The 23526-nt window shown below is 41.0% G+C and overlaps 1 protein-coding gene across 1 annotated transcript in view; it reads right to left on the bottom strand.

The window, feature by feature from the left end:
• LOC138246804 (alpha-2-macroglobulin-like protein 1) overlaps positions 1-23526 on the bottom strand; it is a 179966-nt gene that overhangs the window by 5560 nt on the left and 150880 nt on the right. Inside the window, exons 33-35 of the mRNA XM_069201567.1 lie at positions 23202-23326; positions 3736-3826; positions 2268-2339 (exon numbers count right to left, since the gene is read on the bottom strand). Of these exons, the coding sequence (XP_069057668.1) occupies positions 2268-2339; positions 3736-3826; positions 23202-23326 (288 nt within the window). The remainder of the gene's footprint in view (positions 1-2267; positions 2340-3735; positions 3827-23201; positions 23327-23526) is intronic.

Below are 23526 nucleotides of genomic sequence, written 5' to 3'. Positions count from 1 at the left end.
ATATAGCTCTACCTCTTTCGTTCTCACATTTCTGTCTCTCTAATACTCCTTCCATTCCATCTTTCACTCTTATGTTTGTATCTCTTTATGTCTCCTTTTACTCTTATTATTTCTAGCTCTCTACTTGTCCTTCCCTCTAATATTCTAATTTCTCCACTCTTCCCCATGCCTTTTACTCCCACTTTTCTTTCTACTTCCTGCCCCATCTCTTCCACTCTCTTTTGCCTTTCCTTTTCTCTTCCTCCCTCCAGTGTCATTTTGGTTGTGTCTTTTCTGCTCCTCTCCGGCTTTGCTGTTTCTGACTTCCCCCTCTTCTTGTTAACTCCTTAACAACCCTCTTTATCACAAATCATTCATCCTCTTAGTCTTTCAAAGTCTCTTCATCATCCACACATTCTCCTCCTTCTGTCTCATAACTGATTCATCCTTTCACTTAAACGTCCTCCCTTTCCTCGATCCATTCAATCATCCATCCATCCATCTTTTCATTCATCGATCCACCCTTTCTCTTCATCTATCCATTCTTTCACTCATCCATTCATCATCCTCCCTTTGGCTCATCCATCTATCTACCCTTTCACTCGGCCATCCACTCTTACACCCATCCATCCACCCTTCATCCCAGCCATTCATTCAGACATCCCTCAATTTACCCTTTCACTCAGCCATCCATCCTTTCACTCACTCATCCATCTAGCTATCTATTCATCCATCCCTCAAGTCACCCTTTCACTCACCCATTCATCCATTGTTTCATCCAGACATCAATCTACCCTGCTCTTTCCTCATCCATCCATTGTTTTACTCCTCCATCTTTACATCCATCCTTTCATCCATCCTTTCGCTCATCCATACATACTTTCACTCCACCTATCCATCCAACCATCCATCCATTTATCCACTCAAACATCTATTTAACCTTCCACTCATCCATCCATCCTTTCACTCATTCTACCATCCATCCATCCTTTCTCTCATCATCCATCAATCGATCCATCCATCCATCCGCCCTCCCTTTTTTCATACACCCTCCGTGCCTTTCACTCTTCCATTCTTACGTCCATCCTTTCACTCATTCATCCATGCATCTTTCCATCCACCATTTCATCCATCCACTTATAAATTAGGTTCTGCCCCCTGATTCGGTGGTTGGAGACTTGTAAGTCTAAACTTTTAAGTACCTTTACACGTGTAAAAGGTGAACAGCCAAAAGTAGTGGTTTCTCAAAAGTGTAAGGTAAACCTAGCCATGTAAATGACTTACGATTACTTTTGTAGGTAGGCGGCGTAGAGTTCGGCAGGCAGGTAATCTGCCTCAAATGTGATGGATATCCTGTCAAGCTTACACTCTGCGCAGGCCGTGAGGAAGCAGAGTTGTAGATTCCAGACTGGAGCTCAGATTTACAAAAATGTCACCCAATGCAGCGCAGCAGTCAAACATGCTGTGCTGCACTGCGTGACAGAGCGCGAGCAGGCGAGCGCCATATCTACAGAGATACTCTTCCTCGCGCTGGTGTAGACGTTTGCGGCAGAGCGCCACGCACACACCTTCGCACCATACTGCAAGGATGTGTCAGTGAGTCTATGATAGGTTTTGACTGGAAGGATTGCCTCCAGTACAAAATACTGTGCCTAGACAACTTTTATCACTTTTCCTACTTTTTATGTGGCTGTGCAGTGCGTCACACATGCAAAGGCTGAAAAGAAAGGAGAAATTGAAACTTTTATTGGGTCTGCATTAAAAACATAACACAAACCTCACACAAAACTCTGGGCCAAGGTGTGAAAGAGCGGTGTTCCTCTCTTTGGACAGGATGGGAAGGAATGCTGACCAACACAGAGGGTGGACTTGCTATATTCAGAACAGGGTGTGAGAAAGCAGGGTGCCACATTCACAGCTGAATGTGAGGGGGCAAGAATCCACATTTGAGGTAGGGTGTGAGGGAGCAATACACCACATTCAGGACACCACAGGAAGGGGTAGCATCCACACTGAAATCAGAGGGAAGATGTGCAATGCTGGAGTCCTATTACAGTGTTCCACAATCACAGCAAGGTTTGAGGGGTGCCTGTTTCTCAATTAGGGAGGGGCTTGAAAGAACAGTATCCCACATTCAGCTCTGGGTGGAAGACAGCAGAAGTCTTGATTTAGGACAGTGTGAGGGAGAAAACATTCCACACTTGGTACCTGATGAAAGGTCTGACCTACTGGTTTCCACATCCAAGATACAATTGCAGGTTTATGTAGGAGGTCCAGTAGGTTCTCACCTCATCCAAGTAGACAGAAACAGTACTGTCCTCGGAGACTTCTGTTTTCTTCACCAAAGGATTCTTCTGTAACTATGTGGGAGACAAAGAGGGGTCATGGTTACAGAAAGTCACACTAACAAGTCACCAGGATCCTGGCCTGGAGTCTGTCTCGTGGGTATGAGGACCAGGGGACGACTTCATGTGCCTGATTCACAAAGATGTCTTACCATTTGAGTAAGTTTACACTTTTGAATACGTTCACTGCTTCTCAAAGTTCACAAACTGCACTTTTGTAGCAATTTACTCTTTTGTAGTAACTTACACTTTTGCAGTAGGTCCAGGACTACACATGCTCAACTACTTGGTTCTGCAACACTCGCCCATAAAAGATAACGGAGGTAGAGACACCCCACAAAAGTGTAAACTACTACAAACGTGGTAGCTACTGCAAAGTGTAAGTGACCACAGAAGTGCAGTTTGTAAACACTCAAAAGCAATAAACGTACTCAGAAGTGTATGACACTACAAAAGTGCAGTTTGTGAACACCACTTTGTAGTAAGTTTTGTAGTACGACTGTAGTATCACAAAACTTACTTTGAAGTGCAGTTTGTAAATCAGTACCCATTTCTTTTGAAATGAGCAATCTGGTTTTGTGTTGAATATGATGAATATCATAACACAATAAACAGACTGATTTTGCTTGAAAATCAGGGCCATCTTCATGGACTTGCAAATCTAGTTTGAAATCAGCCTGCTTCAAGTTTTGCCTTGGTACAAACTTCAGTTGGGGACAAATAATGTTTGCTTCATTGTCTATTGCACTAAACAAATGTACAAATGGATTTTGCCTGTTTTTTTTTGTTGCATCGTGAGAACTCTCTGTAAAATGGTGAATGACCAGGATTCATAGCGTGGTCCAGGCACAATGCCTGAGAAGTCTAGCCAGTCTGTAATGACAGAAGATTACATCATCCCCTTAGAGACACAAAAGAGGAACCTGGACACTTTGAAGTCCTTGGACTTTCTTTCTGGAACTGACATTACTTTGTACTATGTCCAAAAGTACATTCCGAGAGAAATCTCGATGGGATCCATGAGACTTCGCTGATGAAAATGCACTTCCATTTATTTCCTAAATATAGGGACAGGTAACATCTGTCCAGTACAGAGTTAGGGCTATATTTAGAGTTTGGCAGATAGCAAACTCTGTTGAAAACATGGCGGGAATTCCATCTGCTGCTTTTCATGTGCATTATAGCTTATGGCACTTGTAATATCCACCACATTTATGATGGAGTATCCCGTCCTCCGCACTCTAAATAAGGTCCTCAGTTTTGATCGATTCTCGCTAGCCATTGCGAAGGAAAAGATGGAGTGTTTTGGTGGCCACATCTGCACTGGATGTACATTCACACCATATCTCCTGCAAGTGACAAACATTTTAAAGTCTGACACAGATCAGCGAGGGAGTAGGGGATGTCTTACCGCTTTCACAGTGTCTTTATCGGGAGAAAATCCTGAGACCATTTTAACTTCAACCAAAACCATGTTGGTCGACGACCGAGTCCCAGTGTAGCTGTAATAGAAGGGGGTAAACAGTGATGAGCTGGTAAGAAAGTCCACAACAGAGAAATACAGATCTCACAGAGGGCCTGATTTAGGTCTTGGTGGAGGTGAATACTCTGTCACAAATGTTACGGATTTCCCATCTGCCTTATTCTGATCCCATGATATCCTATGCAGATCGTAATACAGCGGACGGGATATCCATCACATTTGTGAGAGAGTATTCCCTCTGCCAATTTCAGATCCAGAGTAACCCTCACTAACGCACTTATGCACTCGTGCCCTAGAATGGATGAGTGCGTCTGTGTGTTTTGTGTGTGTGTGTGTGGTGGTAGCAGATCCTCTCCCAAAAAAAGGGGGCTGCTATGTCGCCAGATCAAATATACATCTGCATGGCAGGAACAACTCCAGTAAAAAAAAATGCAAAACATCTGCTTTGACATGTCAACATGGTGGATCTTTTGTCACTAATGCTATTTCGAAGCTAACCACCCCCATCGTTGGTGTCCCATTTCAAAACAAATATACCTATCTCCCATTTGCTGTGTGTTTTCTCCCAGTGCATGGGGATTTTATCACGTTTGCTGGGATATTACGCCATGTGTCAAGTATCCTCTAGCCATCTTCTACTGGCACTCGTCACAAAGGCTCAGATTCTAGTGACTGCCTGTGCTCAGTGTCTAAACCTGATGTTAACGCAGGAAGTGGGGTATACTGGCGACCTTTGGCCATGCCCTGCGCCTGTTACCCTGTTACCCCTTTCCAAGCAGAGCTCACATTAGCTTCCAGAGCTAAATACCCATATCTTTACAGGCAATCGGATGGCCAGCTCGGTTTCCTTCTTTCAGTTTGTGCACACATCTGACAATTTACTTACATTTTTTGACCCTATTTTAATATTTTCTTCCAAACAACTGTTGTTCTAACTGAAGCTAAAAATGGCACCTCCTCAACTGAAGCTGTGTATTTATGCCAAAATATGATGACCTAGCTAGTAGATTTTGTGCAAACCACGACGAAAAGGTCCATATAGTTATTTAATTTGAAAAATTGTGTTTTGGGGGTGAGAGAGTGTAGTTTTAAACGTTACCTATTTAGATGTGAAATGTTTGTATTATCAACGTTATATTAAAACATTATTCATAGAGTCATGTTTAACACAGAAGTAAATGTATGCATAGACTAATGAGAATATAAGAATAATCGTTTGAATCTAATATGTTAACGCGTACGAAAACTTCCATTTATTAGAATTCATAAGTCTTAAGTTAGCATGAGTCGAAAGCTGACTGTGTAACTCTCATATTAAAGCACATTTTTTTGTTTCTTCAGTGTGCTGAGTCGCAAAAGGCCATGACCCAGCATTTGTTCTTTTCTCCCGCTTAAAGTAACTTTAACGAGTTCATTCTCATCCGCATGATAGTTGCTTTTGGTATAATATCGTAGGTCTGTAACAAGAACGCAGATACATTCAAGGACATTGAACGCGGTAAAGAGAACTTTTGACCTGAAGAATGTGCCAGAAAATGAAGTAACCCCGGATGTGCCACCTACGAAAACGTCAATTATGAAGACCAATCAAAGTCAAGACAACTATCGCAAAATGACACTTGCATTACTTAATGTATAATTTGATAGGTTATAGATAGTGGGGAGAAGTGATCATCCAATAGAAATTTGGGGGTATGGATTATGAAAAAGGGATAAAACCCATGTCACAGAAGACTCGAGAGAACTAGGTAGGGAATGATATCGATTGCATCCAGAAACTCTGTCACTCTATTTGGTGACTTATGACTTAATAAACCATCCTCACCCTTAGCTGCCCCATCACGCTTTCCTCCTTATGAGGGAAGTGTCCCCATGCCTTTAGACTAGATAGACTGACGGCGATTCAACTGATGTCCTGAAGACGAAGTCTGAACCTGTATGCTGACTCATTCTGAGGAGGGTAATTATTATCGTTGCTATTGTGACTTGACTAAATGCTTTTCCTTTCTAGGTACCAACTGCTGTATTTTTGATTAGAGACCTTAGTTAGATATTTTCAAATTGGTGTTCTAAATTGTTTTTTGCATGACGTCCAGCATGCTGATGCTAATTAGTGGTTAGATTAGGGAATCACCTTGACTGACTAACGGACATGACTGACACTGTACTATGCTGAACTGAGCTTTACAATATTCTATGCGTTATGTTCTATATATTTAGGTTAGCGATCTAATGTTTCTGAACTTTACATTGACAAAATCTTATTATAGTTGTCGTATCGTGGCTTTTGTTTCTTTATCTTTGGTCTTAAGATTATTACACTTGCTATTAGATTGTAATCAATAGGGAATAAAATTCACAAAACTCCAATCATGGTGTGGTTATTTATGACTAAAGAAGTCATAATTGCGTCGAAGGCTTAATTGATGTCTGAAAAGAAATATATTGTGGTAATATACTTTGACAATGTCATTGATGTATTAATTGACTTATTGATCAGCTAGCTCGTCTTACGGAGTCTCACCACCGGGTCCCAAGATTCATCGACCTAAAACGAGTCCTAATGTGTATAAATAAACATAAAAGGACGCGTTACCAGTTCTGGTAGCAGAGCGACGGTTTTGGCCCCTGGGGGCCCTAAGACAGAGTTTTATTGTTTAATTTGTTTTTCTGTGATAATGCAATTTGGAGAGATGATGGGTTGCTAAGTTCGCCATGGCTTTCCTGGGATCTCGGAGCCTGCCTATATGAGTTGGGAATGTTCTTGGCGCCATAGTATGTATGGTTAGGGATTTTTGCGCTTGCTTTAGCTTATGCATTTTGCAGGTGTTTGAGAAAATCTGTATGTATTAGGCCAAACTATATGTTTAGCAGGAGTGGGCGTACTCCACAGTATGAGAGTAGGGAAGTTGGCGTACTTCATGTGAATGTAGCGCTTATTGCTCAAAATTATCCACGTGGTTGATTATTGAGTACAGACCTATTGAGGTTTGAAACTCCGGAGTATGATGATAAATGTGGTGTAATCTGTGCAGTTTAATAGGTCAATCGGGCGTGGTTGACAAGTCAAGTTTGAGTTATAACGTATGAATGAAACCTTCGATGGAGATTTGACAAATTCTAAAGTGCACTAGAAGGAGTCATTGACAAGTCGAGAGTAGGATTTGCGGGTCAAATCCTGCTTGCGTATGCAGGAGCTGAGAAGGAGAGAGTAGCGGCCGAGGCTTCAAGTGAAATCTCTGTAAAGTTCTGAAGCGGATGTGTTACCCTTCCTGTAGTAAACCAACAGATTTGTGTTGTCATTTAAAGTGCTCGCAATAATCGCATTCGTTTGTATGAATTGTAAGGATTGTTGGGGAGCGGACGAGCCGCAAGACTTTGTCAACTGCTGTGTGTGTGTAGGTGTGACGTCAGTGGTGCCGCGCTGAGATAGGTCAGATGTCGAGAGGGGTCACGAACGGATTGGCTGCCGTCCGTAAGAGGCAATAGGTTGAGAAAGGGGAGGTGAAGAGTGTCCTGGGAATTAAGCCATTTTCTGATCAAAACAAAACAAGAGAATTGCGAAAATGAATTTTATTAAAGCATTTAAGAGCGCTCTAAAGGGAGATGTATATATTGTAGCAACCGATGGGGAGCCTACACCACCAGAGGGTACTCCAGCTTACACAGTAATGGAAGAAAAGGGTGTAGCGCCTTGTTTATGGATGAAACAGTGGCGCAAATTGACTGAGAAAGAGGGATGTTTAGCGTTTCCAGAACATGGGACGTTTAATACAAAAGTACTAGAGAATCTAAGGTGGATGTTAAGTACCCAACAACCACCTCCAAGACCGGCACAATACGAGGCTTTGGCAATCTGGGACCTAATGGCTCTTAAACATAGACAGGAACGGTTTCAAAGAAGGCTGAAAAGGGCAGAAAAATCTTATGCAGAGGCTAGATGGGACAATGAGAGCAAAATGTGGAGAAGGGGAATCGTAGATGGGTTAAAGCTATTCCCAGCAATAACACAGGGAGAAGAGACTAAGGGAAAGAAAGCTTCTTGCAAAACAGATAAAGGCACAGACAAATCTAAGGAAGATAAAAGGTCCTGGGAAGAAGACGATGATTCAGACGACAAAGAGTTTATGGACAGATTGTTACATGATCGCCCGCCACCATATGCGGTGAGCGATAGTGCTCCAAGCACTAGCCTGGATCCTGGGAACCAGACGCAGGAGAAGGGAGTTACTGATACAATACAGACTGGCGATACAGCTTTGACACAAAATGGTGTTAGTGTACCCACTGCACCGAGACGCCGATACAGTTGCAACCTCCTCCGCAGATAAAAAGAATCTATCCTGATGTTCCCGTGCTTGAAACTACTACAAACTTGATAGTACCGCCAGACGCAATATACACGAAGTCGAAGTTAATACAAATTGAATCGACTCCAAAATTAATGTCTCAACCCCCACAGTTAATACCAGGGTACAATCCTGTAGCAGGACCACCAATAGAACCTGTTCCGGGAACGTTGGAACAGACCTATGGTGTTGCTGCTCCAAGAAGTTTAGGACCAGGTCAAACCCCTGCTGCTATATCGTTACCTATTACTGTTGGTCCCACACTGCCGCTGTATGCGCAGGATAAAACACGGATGTGTGATCTGGGGATTGTAACTCAGGAAGCGATAAGAGGAGGGCCTATGAGAATGCCGCAGATAATGGCCCCGGGAGAACAGGTAAATGAACAAACGAGACCCTTGATGGACTTTAGTCCACTAGGAGCACCTCTTGAAGCAATGCGTCAGGCAGGACTGGGAGTTTTAACTCCCCAAACCATGAGCACAAACACTTCACTCACTCCAATGACACAAACAGGAAATATCTCACTGCAAGGTTTCACCGTACAGCAGTTAAATGAATGGTTAGAGAAAACCTATACTTCACCAAAGAATACAGTGACCACCACAGATGAACGTGAGAAAGAAAAACAAGATGAATACTTGAATCTTGTACGACTAGGTGCAGAAGCTGCTGAGTTAGTAGAAGGAACAATTGGGATAAATAGATTGGAATCATATACAGAAGCAGAATTAAGATACTTATGCCCCAAAATTACTAAAGAAGTAGGTAAAATACATCAGAGACTTGCAAACTTGGCAGACAAGTATAATATCGACATTGGAAACACTAAACATTTGAAAAGAAGTTACAGACTAGATTTTGATTCCAAAGATTTTGAGCACATGAGGTCTGCAGGAATGAAGACGCATTTGAAAGAACTGTTGCAGAGTGCACAGATTTGGGGTGCATTAGAAAAGTGGGAAGGCCGATGGGCAAAGAAGAGAGATAAAGGAAAGGGCAAAAGTCTGGTGTCTAATGAAATTAATACCTCACCTAATCTGGATTCAGTAAAGATCTTGCCTATGAGGGAAACAGCTGGTGGTGTATTGGTGCATGTGCCTTGGACTAGAGGAGATATTTTGTCTTTTACAAATGACTATCCTAGGCTAAGAGAGAAACCGATTGAATGGTATCAGCAAACAGACAGATTCGTAAAACTTGCAAAGTGTCTCTGGGAAGACCTAAATACCTTGTTTGAGACTATTGTTCCGCCGGATCTGTGGCTTGAGTGCAAAAGAGGGGTAGATTGGCCGACGAAGGAGCCGGCAAGAGACAAGGTGACCGGAGCACCTTCAGAGGAAGTGATGAAATATTATCATAAGGTGATTGAGTTTCTGAAACAAAAGGTGTCGCCGAAGGTAACGGATTGGCAGAAAATCGACCGGACCTCGCAGGAGGTTAAAGAATCTATACATGCCTATTATGAGAGATTGTTGAAAGCATTCAAACATTACAGTGGTACTGAGACTATCGAACCGAAAGATATGAATCATCTTGTGTTCAGATTTGTTGAAGGGCTGAGACCAGAAGTTAGCCAGATGATTAAGAATCATTTGATTTGTTGGCAAGCTAAACCAATAGATGAAGTGTTACAGTATGCAAAATACTGTGGTGATGAGATTGAATTGAAGCAGAAAAAGTTGAAAGAAAAGGTGATGGTGATGCAGATAAGGGCTGCACAAGCTGGAATGCAGGGAAATGGGGTTCAGCAAATGATACAACAACAACCTCAAATGAATGGTGTTTCAGGCACAGCCGAGAGGCAGAGGTCGAGGGTTTGTGAATCGCGGTTTGGATATGAATAATGTTGTCATACAAAATGATGGTCAAGGAATGAAAAAGATGTCACCATGTCACGCGTGCGGAGGCGTGTGGCATTGGAAACGGGATTGCCCAAATATGGTGCAGGATGGTGCAGTTCAGCAGAGTATCAATGTTGGTTCATTACCAAATCCACGAGGTTTTAAAATGAGACATCAGAACCCGAATTTTCAGAACAATTCAGTACAAACGCAAGGGGTACAGCCCCTGCAGCAGATGCAAATGCCGCGTTTCCAGTCAGTACAAATACAACCAGTACAACAGCAGATTCCTATGGTGCCTAGACAGCAAATGCAATTACCAATGGCTCCGATGGGACAGCAACAGGTGATGCTTCCTCAGCAGGTCACAGGCCAGGTAACCAGTCAAAACAACATTGTGCAACAATTCCCTTTGGGAGGTGAAAGTGGCATGAATGAGGAATGGTCAGATGACAGTTCAGATAGTGATGAATGCAGGCTTGCAGCATCCCTAGAGGTGGATCAAAGAGGCCCATATGTTGAGGGTAAAGTAATGGGCTACAAGGTTTCATTTTTGGTTGAAACAGGAGCTACACGATCTACAGTTCGAAGTGCAGAAGTCCCGAGATTACCGCTCTCAGGGCGCACTATACGAGTAGTCGGGGTAGCAAATCAATATTTGACTAACCCAATTACTGATCAAGTGCAGGTTGAAATTGGCAACTTCCAAGGCCTGCATAGATTCGTTGTATGCGATTCAAGTCCAGTATCCTTACTAGGAAAGGACTTACTGTGCAAGACAAAATGTTCAATCACCTGTTCCAATGGTGGAATAGAAGTGCAGACGAACAGTGACGATGAGGGAGATGAGAGTCAACTTACATTGGATGAAGCAGAAACAAATGAAGAATATCCTTTAATTACCCTATACCCAATGTATGCTTTGATTGATATACCTATCGATCTACGAGGTACTGTGACAGAAAAAGTGTGGGACTTGACTGGGAAAGAAGTAGGGTTAATAAAAGGAGTGGAACCAGTCAAGGTACAGATAAAGGCAAATGCGGTGTTTCCACAACTTCCGCAATACCACATGACTCAGGATGTTCTCATTGAAGTGTCACAAATAATTGCAGATTTTCTCAGACAGGGAGTCTTAAAAGAAGTTCTGAGCAGTCCGTGCAATTCTCCCATAAAGGGTTTAAAGAAGCCTTGTGGAAAGGTCAGGATTGTACAGGATTTAAGAAAAATAAATGAAACTGTGATAAAATGTTGCCCAGTAGTGCCTAACCCAGCAGTAATAATGTTCCAAGTTCCTTGCGATGCTGAATGGTTTACTGTGGTAGACCTGTCGCAAGCATTCTTTTCAATACCCCTTCATGAAGACAGACAGTTTTTGTTCAGTTTCAAATTTCTGGATAAGGTGTACATTTGGTGCAGAATTCCTCAAGGGTTTTCTGAGTCACCATCCATCTTTAACCAGATTTTGAAAAAGGATTTGGAACCTCTTGTGTTGCCTTTTAATTAAACTCTTGTGCAGTACATTGATGACTTACTGATCGCATCCAAAACCAGAGATAGTTGTAAATATGATACCATTGCACTACTGAATCATCTGGGAAAGAATGGACATAAAGTGTCACCCAGAAAGTTGCAATACTGTCAAAAAGAAGTAAAATACCTAGGACATCCGATTGAGAAGGGATCACGGAGAATATCAAAGGAGAGAATAACAGCTGTCTTGCAGATGAACCCTCCCACAACAAAAAGAGATGTTAGGATGTTTTTAGGAATGGTGGGTTACTGTCGACAATGGATACCGAACTTCTCAATTATCGCAAAACCCTTAATAAAATTGACAGGAAAGGAAGTAAAAGATGAGCCATACACAATAACATTGAAAAAGGATGAGCTTGAATCATTTGTGGAGCTGAAGGAATGCATGTGCAGGGCACCAGCCTTAGGAATGCCTGATTATGAGAAACCCTTTCTGTTGTTCTGTCATGAACGTGATGCTTGTTCTTTGTCTGTTTTGACACAGGTCCACGGAGATGCAAATCGCCCTGTAGCATATTTTTCAGCTACTTTGGACCCTGTCGCAGCAGCCTTACCAGGGTGTTTGCGGGCAGTTGCAGCAGTTGGTCAAAGTCTTTCACAATGTGAAGGCATAGTCATGGGATACCCTCTGACAGTAATGGTTCCGCATTCAGTTGAAATTCTGTTGACCCGAACTAAGACGCAACATATGACAAATGCACGACTCACCAAATATGAAACGATCATACTGGGGTCACCAAATGTTACGTTAAAAAGATGCACAGTACTTAACCCGGCAACTTTACTTCCCAATGAAAATGCTGAAATCAAAGATGGGGAAGAATTTGAGCATGACTGTCTTGAGGTGACTGAACTCTGTACCAAACCTCGCCCAGACATACAGGATACTCAGCTAAAAGAGAACGATTGCATTATGTTCGTTGATGGGTCCTGTTTAAGAGATTCAGTGGGAACATTAAGAGCTGGTTACGCTGTATGTACTATAACTGGCATTGTCGAAGCCTCCTGGCTCGATAAAGTGTTTTCTGCACAAGTGGCAGAATTGGTGGCTATTACAAAAGCATGCCATGCAGCTGTAAATTTGAGGGTTACTATCTATACTGATAGCAGATATGGATTCGGAATTGTACATGATTTTGGTCAACTTTGGTCACAGAGGGGTTTCATGACTTCCTCTGGTTCTCCTGTGAAAAATGGTGAACAAATAAGAGATTTGTTACATGCAATTCAGTTACCTCATGAAATTGCCGTGGTGAAATGCAGTGCTCACACCAGATCACAAGATTTTGTATCGATGGGAAATAGCTATGCTGACCAGGTCGCAAGGTTTTGTGCATTGAACTGCATATCATTCAAAGAACAATGGGAATTGTTACCACAACCTGAAAAAGACATGAGTTTAAGTCTAGCATTGCGGGTGGTTGATACCTTAGACGAGCTGAAAACATTGCAAGGACGTGCTAGCAAGGAAGAGAAACGATCCTGGCAGAGAATGCAGTGTGTACAAAGAGCAGATGACATATGGGTTTCTGAAGAAGGGAAATTGGTCTTGCCAAATAGCCTCTTATCCCAATTTGCCCGGTTATATCATGGACAAGCATATCTAGGAAGAGATGCTATGATCAGATCTTTCAAGATTGATTGGTTTAATCCAAAATTCAGACATGCTGCAGAAATTACTTGCCACAGATGCGTCATCTGTCAACAGATGAACGCCGGAAAAGGAACTGTGGTAACTTTGAGCCACATTGGAAGAGCTGGAGGTCCATTTAACTAAATGCAAATGGATTTTATCGAAATGCCTGTGTGTGGAGGTTTAAAGTATGTGTTGGTGATTGTGTGTGTTTTCAGTCATTGGATTGAGGCATATCCTACACGTAGAAATGACAGTCTTACAGTTGCAAAACTACTACTTAGGGAACTGATACCAAGGTTCGGGTTTCCGGTTTCTATAGAATCAGAGAGGGGAAGACACTTCGATAATGAGGTGATTAAAATTTTGTGTGCCGCACTCAACATTGAGCAAAAGCTGCATTGTAGCTATCGCCCTGAAGCATCAGGACTAGTTGAACAGATGAATGGTACTCTAAAATCGAGAATAGCAAAGATATGTGCTGCAACAAACATGAAGTGGCCAGATGCTTTGCCTCTAGTACTTATGTCAATGAGAAACACCCCAGTTAAGAAAACGGGACTATCGCTGCATGAAATCCTCATGGGCAGAGCAATGAGATTACCAGCAGTACCTGCAAATGCACTAGTGAATATTACAGATGATATGGTGCTGGATTACTGCAAAGGTTTGGCTGACGTGATTTGCTCTTTCTCTCACCAAGTGGAAGCTAACTCATTGCCACCGATCGGCGAACCAGGTCACTCACTGCAAGCTGGAGATTGGGTGGTTGTCAAGAAGCACGTGAGAAAATCGTGTCTTGAGCCACGTTGGAAGGGGCCGTATCAAGTAATATTGACGACCACCACTGCTGTGAAATGTGCCGGGGTTCCCAACTGGATACATGCCAGTCACACGAAAAAGGTAACGTGTCCTGTTGAAGAGGAACTTGAAGTTTCCGGTACAACGACTTCGGAAAGAGAAATTACTGAGTCAGAAATTAGTCAAAACGAGAGCGAAACGGCTGAAGAGCCCACTGAGAACAGCCTTGTCCCTCAAGCTGTCAATGAGTTCGAGAGAGGTGACAGAGTGCCTATTTCAGTCGAGGCAGCAGGAGAACTAAGTCAAGGAGAAGTTCTCCCAGAAGTAGACGAGTATGGATTAGAATCTGAACTCAACACAGAACAAGAGGACGAAAGAGAGGGAGAAATCGAAGATACAAACAGAAGCGTGTTAGAATCTCCCGAACCAGCGGTAGATCCGTCAAGAGAAATTACCATATCACAAGAGGAGGGTGCTGTCCAATGTCCTGAAAGAAATCACAGAATAAGATCACATAGAGGCGATAATTGGCCAGACAAATCACATCTTAGGTTAAGAGAAATATCAAATGACACAATAATAGAAGAAAATGATGTCTCACAGACTGATCTAAGTGAAGGAGAGCAGCAAGGTGAACGAAGATTAAAGAGAAAACGAATAGCGAGCAGAAGATATACAGGTCCTGAATGGGCATATGCTACCACCTCTGAATGGCAACAAGAATTCTTAGCATTCTGCTTTGATCGAGAAGTACCAGGCCAGAATTACGGTACCTGAACGAGAACCTAAAAGAAGTTTGGCTAGGTTGAAAAATTGTATACTGAAACTGTAAAACATACTGAAAGTGACACTGAAAAAAAAAATGATTTGTCTTAAAAGAAACCTGATTATGACAAGCTGCTAACCTGAATTGACGAGAAAGGGTCCTGGAAGTGATTGAAGAACGCTGTCATATACGTGAAAGTTTTTTTTTTCTCTTCTTTTCTTTTTATCTCCTCAAAATTGATTGTTGATCCACTGTTCTGATTCTATACAAACATGGCTTATAGTAGCAAAGGAAGTAAGGTGTGTGGTTGGTTAGGTTTTATAATAGGTGTTGTATGTGCAGTAATGATTGTAGGAGTGATTGTAGGAATGCCATGGAGAGAGAAAGAGGCTATTAATACAACTGCCAAACCTGAAACTACTACTACTAATAAACTATCACCTGGGGAGAAATTTGAGCAAGATGCAAGACATATGCATGAGGGAACTAATGCAAAAGGAGAACTTTCTACTAATGTTTTCTATTGCTTATTAAATGAGTATGTGGAAACTATGGATGCAAAAGATTGTTATGTGTGCACTAAAATTCCTTCATCTGTGCAGGAGGGAGTTACCTATCATAGTCTCCCTCTTACTTACGGAATCAGTTGCAGCTTGCTATTAACAAGATTCTACAATCAAGAGCATGTGCAATACTTCTACTCAAATTTGGATGTTGTGTTTTCCTTTGTGCCTGTGATTGAGTTCTTAAATAAATTAGCTAAAGAGCATGATATAAAGATAGTTAGAGGATTCTTTGAGCCTACGCTTACATTTGGAACTGCATATGCACATCGCAATAACCTGACTTGCTTATTATCTCCTGTAGAGAAAAGCTTCTTAGATCATACAGATGATAGACGCAAAGCACTGAAAGAAAGATTAGAAAAAGGACTAGAGAAGCGCACCTATGCAAATGATTATGCTTACACTGCAATCAAAACACAAGGCAAATTAGCTATAGATGCATTACATGTAGGAAGGCTTTGTATATATAGGCCAAAATCTGAGCAAGACAATTTGTTTGTGGGTACGAGTGAATGTAGACATGTGTTTCTGTTTCAGAGTAAATGGACCTTTATGTTAAATGGACAAGACCCAGCGATTCCTGGAATATACTATATTTGTGGATTAAATGCATATTACCGTCTCCCTAAGGGATGGTATGGAACATGTTATTTGGGAATAGTATTCCCAAAGATATACCAGATTGATGACTTGAAACAAATACCGAAAACGTCTGAATTACAACATTCTAGAAAAAAACGAGAATCAGTGGCGGCTGTCATTGGTGATATATTTGGAGCTATAATCCCGTCAGTAGGGGTTATCTTAAATTCTGTGAAAATTCAAAAGTTGTCTACTATAGTGGATAACATGTTGACAAATTTTACAGGAGCAATACTCCTAATGGATACTGAACTTGCTGCAGAAAGAGCTATGACTCTTCAAAATCGGCTTGCTTTAGACATTCTTTTAGCAAAGAGTGGAGGTGTTTGCAAAGTGCTTAATGAACGCCATTGTTGTTCATTTATACCTGATAATAGTGAAAAGATCAGAAGTATGCTTACTAACCTTACTAGAGAAAGTACAGACTTAAAAGATCTGAAAGAACCTGGTGTTTGGGAGAAATTTGGAAAAGGAATTGCTCGACTGGGAAGCTGGTTCACCAACATTTGGAATGGGGTATTGGCAAAAATAATGATGGGTCTATTAATTGTTTTTATTTGTCTATTAGGATTATGGGGGGCATGTAAAATTAATGACAAAATAAAAAGAAATTGGACTAAAAGAACCAGAAGAAATGAAGAAAGTGAAAGGGAGAAAATGTTCAATGAAATATGGGAAAGTTCACATAAAGGGCAAGATGTTGAAATGCGCATCATGCGCAAAGTAAAGAATTAAATTGTGTGATGACTTGCGTCATCAGAGGAGGGACTGAGAGAGTGTAGTTTTAAACGTTACCTATTTAGATGTGAAATGTTTGTATTATCAACGTTATATTAAAACATTATTCATAGAGTCATGTTTAAGACAGAAGTAAATGTATGCATAGACTAATGAGAATATAAGAATAATCATTTGAATCTAATATGTTAACGCGTACGAAAACTTCAATTTATTAGAATTCATAAGTCTTAAGTTAGCATGAGTCGAAAGCTGACTCTGTAACTCTCATTTAAAGCACATTTTTTTGTTTCTTCAGTGTGCTGATTCGCAAAAGGCCATGACCCAGCATTTGTTCTTTACTCCCGCTTAAAGTAACTTTAACGAGTCCATTCTCATCCGCATGATAGTTGCTATAATATCGTAGGTCTGTAACAAGAACGCAGATACATTCAAGGACATTCAACGCGGTAAAGAGAACTTTTGACCTGAAGAATGTGCCAGAAAATGAAGTAACCCCGGATGTGCCACCTACGAAAACGTCCATTATGAAGACCAATCAAAGTCAAGAAAACTATCGCAAAATGACACTTGCATTACTTAATGTATAATTTGATAGGTTATAGATAGTGGGGAGAAGTGATCATCCAATAGAAATTTGGGGGTATGGATTATGAAAAAGGGATAAAACCCATGTCACAGAATACTCGAGAGAACTAGGTAGGGAATGATATTGATTGCATCCAGAAACTCTGTCACTCTATTTGGTGACTTATGACTTAATAAACCATCCTCACCCTTAGCTGCCCCATCACGCTTTTCTCCTTATGAGGGAAGTGTCCCCATGCCTTTAGACTAGATAGACTGACGGCGATTCAACTGATGTCCTGAAGACGAAGTCTGAACCTGTATGCTGACTCATTCTGAGGAGGGTAATTATTATCGTTGCTATTGTGACTTGACTAAATGCTTTTCCTTTCTAGGTACCAACTGCTGTATTTTTGATTAGAGACCTTAGTTAGATATTTTCAAATTGGTGTTCTAAATTGTTTTTTGCATGACGTCCAACATGCTGATGCTAATTAGTGGTTAGATTAGGGAATCACCTTGACTGACTAACAGACATGACTGACACTGTACTATGCTGAACTGAGTTTAACAATATTCTATGCGTTATGTTCTATATATTTAGGTTAGCAATCTAATGGTTCTGAACTTTACATTGACAAAATCTTATTATAGTTGTCGTATCGTGGCTTTTGTTTCTATGTCTTTGGTCTTAAGATTATTACACTTGCTATTAGATTGTAATCAATAGGGAATAAAATTCACAAAACTCCAATCATGGTGTGGTTATTTATGACTAAATAAGTCATAATTGCGTCGAAGGCTTAATTGATGTCTGAAAAGAAATATATTGTGGTAATATACTTTGACAATGTCATTGATGTATTAATTGACTTATTGATCAGCTAACCCAAGATTCATCGACCTAAAACGAGTCCTAATGTGTATAAATTAACATAAAAGGACGCGTTACCAGGGGTTCCACTTGTTCTTTTCTGCCATGATCAGTGTCAACTTTTCAAGATGATGCTTACTTGCTTGTTTAGTTTTTTTTTTGTTTAGTTTTGTGCAGAATTAGAGAACAGATGAATGATATGCGATAGAGATTCAGTTGCCAAGTCTGTCAAGCAATACCATAAGTAACTTCGGCTAGCCTTTTTGATATTGATAAAAACGAATAATATGTAAAAACATTAATATCAACACTTTGCTATGCATACATATCAACTCGCTTCTTGGACACTTGTGTTCCATATAGCGCTTCAAGCTGCGCTTGACATTTTTAGGACCTTCAAATAACAGGTGTTATTGTCACCCACTCATGGTTCTCAATTTGTGCTGAGTCAGCATTTCCAGATTCGAACCCATGACTGCCGGTCATCGCTTTAGTTTAGGGGTGAACGTGCAGCACTCTGAGCTGTTCCCCCAGCATTGAGGTGCATACGTACACATTCTTATTGAAATATAAAAGTGTATTGTGGTTCTAAGGTGACCTCGTACGTCTGGTCCATTGAGGATGAAGCTAGAAACAATATACATGTTTGCAATTCCTCAAACTTTCTGTGCATTAAGGTACTTATATGTATGCATTTCAGTATTTTAGTGAAATTAAAAATTGAATTTTTCTTCGTTTGCCCCCTAAAATTGAGCAGTTTTGTTAGATTTTTATGAGTTTTGATCCACTCATATCTGATTTCTCATAGAAATCTCTTCAAGAAATTGGGCCTAACATTAGATTTTGAACCCTGTTAGAATTTTAGGACACTCCCCTTCTGTCTCCCAATCCCTCTCTCGAGAATTGTAGTTAAAGGCAAATAGCAAATGTACAAACTCCCCCGATATATATATCTCAATCTCTATATATCGCTATATCTCAATGGGTGTTTATGAATCTATCTATCTATCTATCTATCTATCTATCTATCTATCTATCTATCTATCTATCTATCTATCTATATATATATATATATATATATACACATATAATATATATATATATATATATATATATATATATATATATATACATATATACACACATACACACAGATATATATTTTCACTGAAAAAAACAAAGGTTACATTTTAGTTAGGCTCACATTTTAAATGTCCAAAACCATTGAAATTCACATGTTATAGTGGTAGTTATCTCAAGTAACTATAACTCGTGCCATAAGGTAACTATAACTTGCACCCTCGCCATGCACTGCTAATAACCCGAGATATTACAGCACTCATGACATCTTTGATGACATCACTGATAATATAATTGTAATATTTGCAGTAAAAATGTGTATGAAAAAACTATGCATGGCATCGGCGCGAGTTACAGTTACTTTAGGGCACGAGTTACAGTTACTTGAGATAACTCTAAATATAACAGGTGAATTTCTATGGTTTTGTATGTTTAAAATGTGAGCCTAACTATAAAATTCCTGTAACCTTTGTTTTTTTCAGTGAATTTCTATCTTTTTTTAATTCAATTTCCGAACTATAACGTTCCTGGAACCTTTGTTTTTTTCAGTGAATTTCTATGTTTCACACCTTTAAAGTCACAGCGCCTCACCACCACTTTCCCTGCATAAACACACACTCACATGGATCACGCATACACCCATTCACCTCCACTTCCATGCACGCATTCACTCACACTCATCCATACACTCATTCACTCACACATACTCACACGCATTTAGGGACACATCCACACTAACATGCTCACATGCATACTCACATGCATACACACTGACATGCAGACACGCACTCATTGCACCATTCATACATGCATTCACACACACGCATACAACCACGCATACACTACAACACTCACATACTCATTCACACACGCACACACATTCATACAAACAGGCAGACACCACACACTCACGACAACACCCCCACCCTTCTGCCCTCCTCCCAGTCGGACGCCTGACTTACCTTGTCTGGCGAGGAGGTCGTCCGGCAGGGAACGGGAAGGGGAGCTGCTACCGCCGGCAGTGCCCTGCCAGCAGGACGCCAGCAGGACATATTAATGGTCTTAATACAGCTGGCGGCGTCCTTCTGGTGGGGTGGTGCAGGTAGTAGAACCGCTCAGGCACGTCCGACCACCATCATGGCTACTGCCGGATTTCCGCCCAAAGTGTGGCGGAAAACTGACAGTATCCATAATATGACAATTGGGAGACCACCAGCACTGGCGCCCATGGCTTTTGTGGTATCGTTTTCAGACTGACAAAGTCACAATGAGGGCCTTAATCCTTATTGATATATATATATATATATATATATATATATATATATATATATATATATATATATATATATTCAATAAAACGCACAAAACCATAGAAATTCAGCTATTGTAGTTAGAGTTATTTCAAGTAACTATAACTCGTGTTATGCCCTAAGGTAACTATAACTTGCAACCTCACCCTTGCCTCTTTCCCCTCTGCTCTGTGTTGTCCATGTGCATAGCCCTATCCCCTCCTATTGCTTTCCTTTGTGCTGCACTGCCACCCCGCTTGCCCTTTGTGGTGTACTGTACTGCTGAAACTGCTGATGCCTGTCCTGAAAGGTCAGTCTGGTGCCCGTGTCCATCTCCCTCCTGCCCTCTGTTATCTGAGTTCACATCCCTTCCCCATTCCTCCTTCCCTCTATGATCCAATGTACTATACTTGCTAGCATTTTGAACTTGGTAGGAGGGAGATTTTGAAAAAACCTGGGGAGTTGATTTTCCTCATAGACTTAGATTGAAAAACAGGAGATTTGAGGTTGGAGACAAATAAAATAAAGGACTTTTGGGCTTAAAACATTGGGAGTCTCCTGCTTGAAACGGGCCTGTTGGCATGTATGGTTGTGCTACCACTGCCTCTTTCTTCCACCCTCAATGGTCTCTTATATTGCCACAGTCTCTCTTGCCTCTCCTGAATGGTTGGTTTGTTGCCCCCCCCCCTTTTTCCCTACCTTGCCTGCGTTAATGCAGCATTAGGTGCTTATAAATCCACCCCTAAGTATTTTGCACACTTCTGTATATTGGGCTATACGTGGGCTACATTGGGCTCTTTCTTCTCTGATGCCCATCTTGGGAGACTTATTTGTTATTTAGCTCCCTAATTTCCTCATTTACTGCAGTATCCTCAGTAGAAAACGCTTTTAGTTTTCCACTTCAATTCCATCAAGATGGTGTCCAGAAATGCCACACTTTTGGCATAAATTCAAACAAAATTTTAACACTCTGGTTGCTCATTAGAACACTTTAGTAAAGCTGCTGATCAGCAGGATGTTAACTTGCAGTCTGCTGCTGGTTTTGAAAGTGCATGTTTCAGTCCGAATGTCAGAATGTTTTAATGAAATAGAAGAGGAAGATATTTGAGAACTAACTTAAAATGTGTCCTATTTTTTTGTTTCTACAGCACTACCCATAATTTCTCTGACAAAATGAACTCCCTCATTGTGTCCCTAATTTTCAACCAATCAAGGTGGCCTCAGGTGTCCGACAGTTTTGTCATAAGTAAGACTGTTAGCGCTTTAGTTCTTCTTTAGAACACCCTGGGAGGCTGCAGTAGAAAACAAGGGAATCAACTGACAGGCTGCTCCTGCTGGAAGTACACATTTTACTGAGAATGACAGACTTCCTTCTCATATGGCTGTCAAAGACAGTGTGAATTTACAGAAAATATACTCTTATTTTAGCTTTTGGAGCACCTTCCATCACCTCTATGAGAAAATCATGAAAAAAAGTTTTCACTCAAACATGATTCATGAAATCCCAGCAGGGTTTCAATCACCTTAGAACACACCACAATTCCTAAAACTATTATGGTACCATCAACAAATTATTTATATTGTAACTAAGATCTGTTATCACCCTTTACATATTATCATTTTTGTGACCCTCAAAACCTGTAATTTTCTACAATGCATTTCAAGGGGTGCTTTCATGTATATTTTTCCCAAGATGGCTGCCAGCACTTCCTGGTTGAAGTGCCGGCAGCCAATCAGATCTAACTATGAGATCTGTGCTTAGGCTCCGCCCAGATATACAAATTTGGATTTCCTTTAATATCTCAAACTACTGAACGGATTTACATCAAATAACACAAAGCGTGATCTTCGGACCAAAAGTTACATTTCTGCCAAATTTGGTGCAATTCGCCCAGTGAGTTAGGCTCCAAGTGTGCCCAAAGGCTCTATGGAAATTAACATGGGAAACACATTTTGTTGACCCCCCCACCCCCCTTTTTCTTGTCCCCTGCTTGACGGATCACCCCAAAACTTTCGAAGCACAACATGACACTGTTTTCTGAAAATTTCATGAAGATTCGTCAAACAGTGCCAAAGATATAGACAAGTCAAAAAACACTTGTCCTAGGGAAACTCGTTCCTAACTATAACTACCTACTGGCTAGTAGGCAGAATATACAATGTGGGAAATGTGCTTAGCAGCAAAGAAAATGTCTAACATCAGTTATTTCACATTTTTTATGTGCAGCAAGTCTACCTAAGTCAGGTGGGTACTGAATCTCTTTCCATAAAAGCATATACTACAGGATATGTCAGTAAGATCACTAAAGAAAGCTCAGATATATTGCAGGAGCCCCAAGCATGGCTTGTGTACATTAATGATCATTTAGAACATATTATGCATATGTGTGGAATAGTACTAAACAGCGTATGAGCGCTGAAGATGATAGTTTAGGGAAATAGGGCCTGATTCTAACTTTGGAGGACGGTGTTAAACCGTCCCAAAAGTGGCGGATATACCACCTACCGTATTACGAGTTCCATAGGATATAATGGACTCGTAATACGGTCGGTGGTATATCCGCCACTTTTGGGACGGTTTAACACCGTCCTCCAAAGTTAGAATCAGGCCCATAGTGTCTCTTCTGGTCCTTTACCAGAGGCCATCGGTTACCCTGAATTGCCCAATTACAGCATTAGTGCTCTGAAGACCCCTACGACTGTTCTTACCTTAGCCGGATGGAAAGTTTGAAGCGTTTGCCAGATTTTTCGGTGCACTCCTTTGGATCTGTCCACACCTGAAGGCTGAAGGCTGCCACGCTCTTCGGTGGAGGAATATTGTACTTCAGTGTTGTCTGTTGAGAGATGTGTACACAAAGTGAGTGGAAACAAAGGGATGGGGGAGAAGAGGTGCTGGCACTACATGCAGAAGAGGTGTATATAAATGATATCTATCCATGCTTCATGGCTTCAGGGCATTTTGGAAAGCAATGTTCAACCTACTAGGCTTTCTATAAAGTGACCTGCTGGCTGATAAGAAGAACAGACCATTTCT

The sequence above is a fragment of the Pleurodeles waltl genome, chromosome 7, assembly GCF_031143425.1.
Source record: "Pleurodeles waltl isolate 20211129_DDA chromosome 7, aPleWal1.hap1.20221129, whole genome shotgun sequence".
NCBI classification, from domain to species: Eukaryota; Metazoa; Chordata; class Amphibia; order Caudata; family Salamandridae; genus Pleurodeles; species Pleurodeles waltl.
The sequence above is the reverse complement of the archived record's forward strand: the minus strand, read 5'-3'. Positions and strand labels throughout refer to the sequence as shown.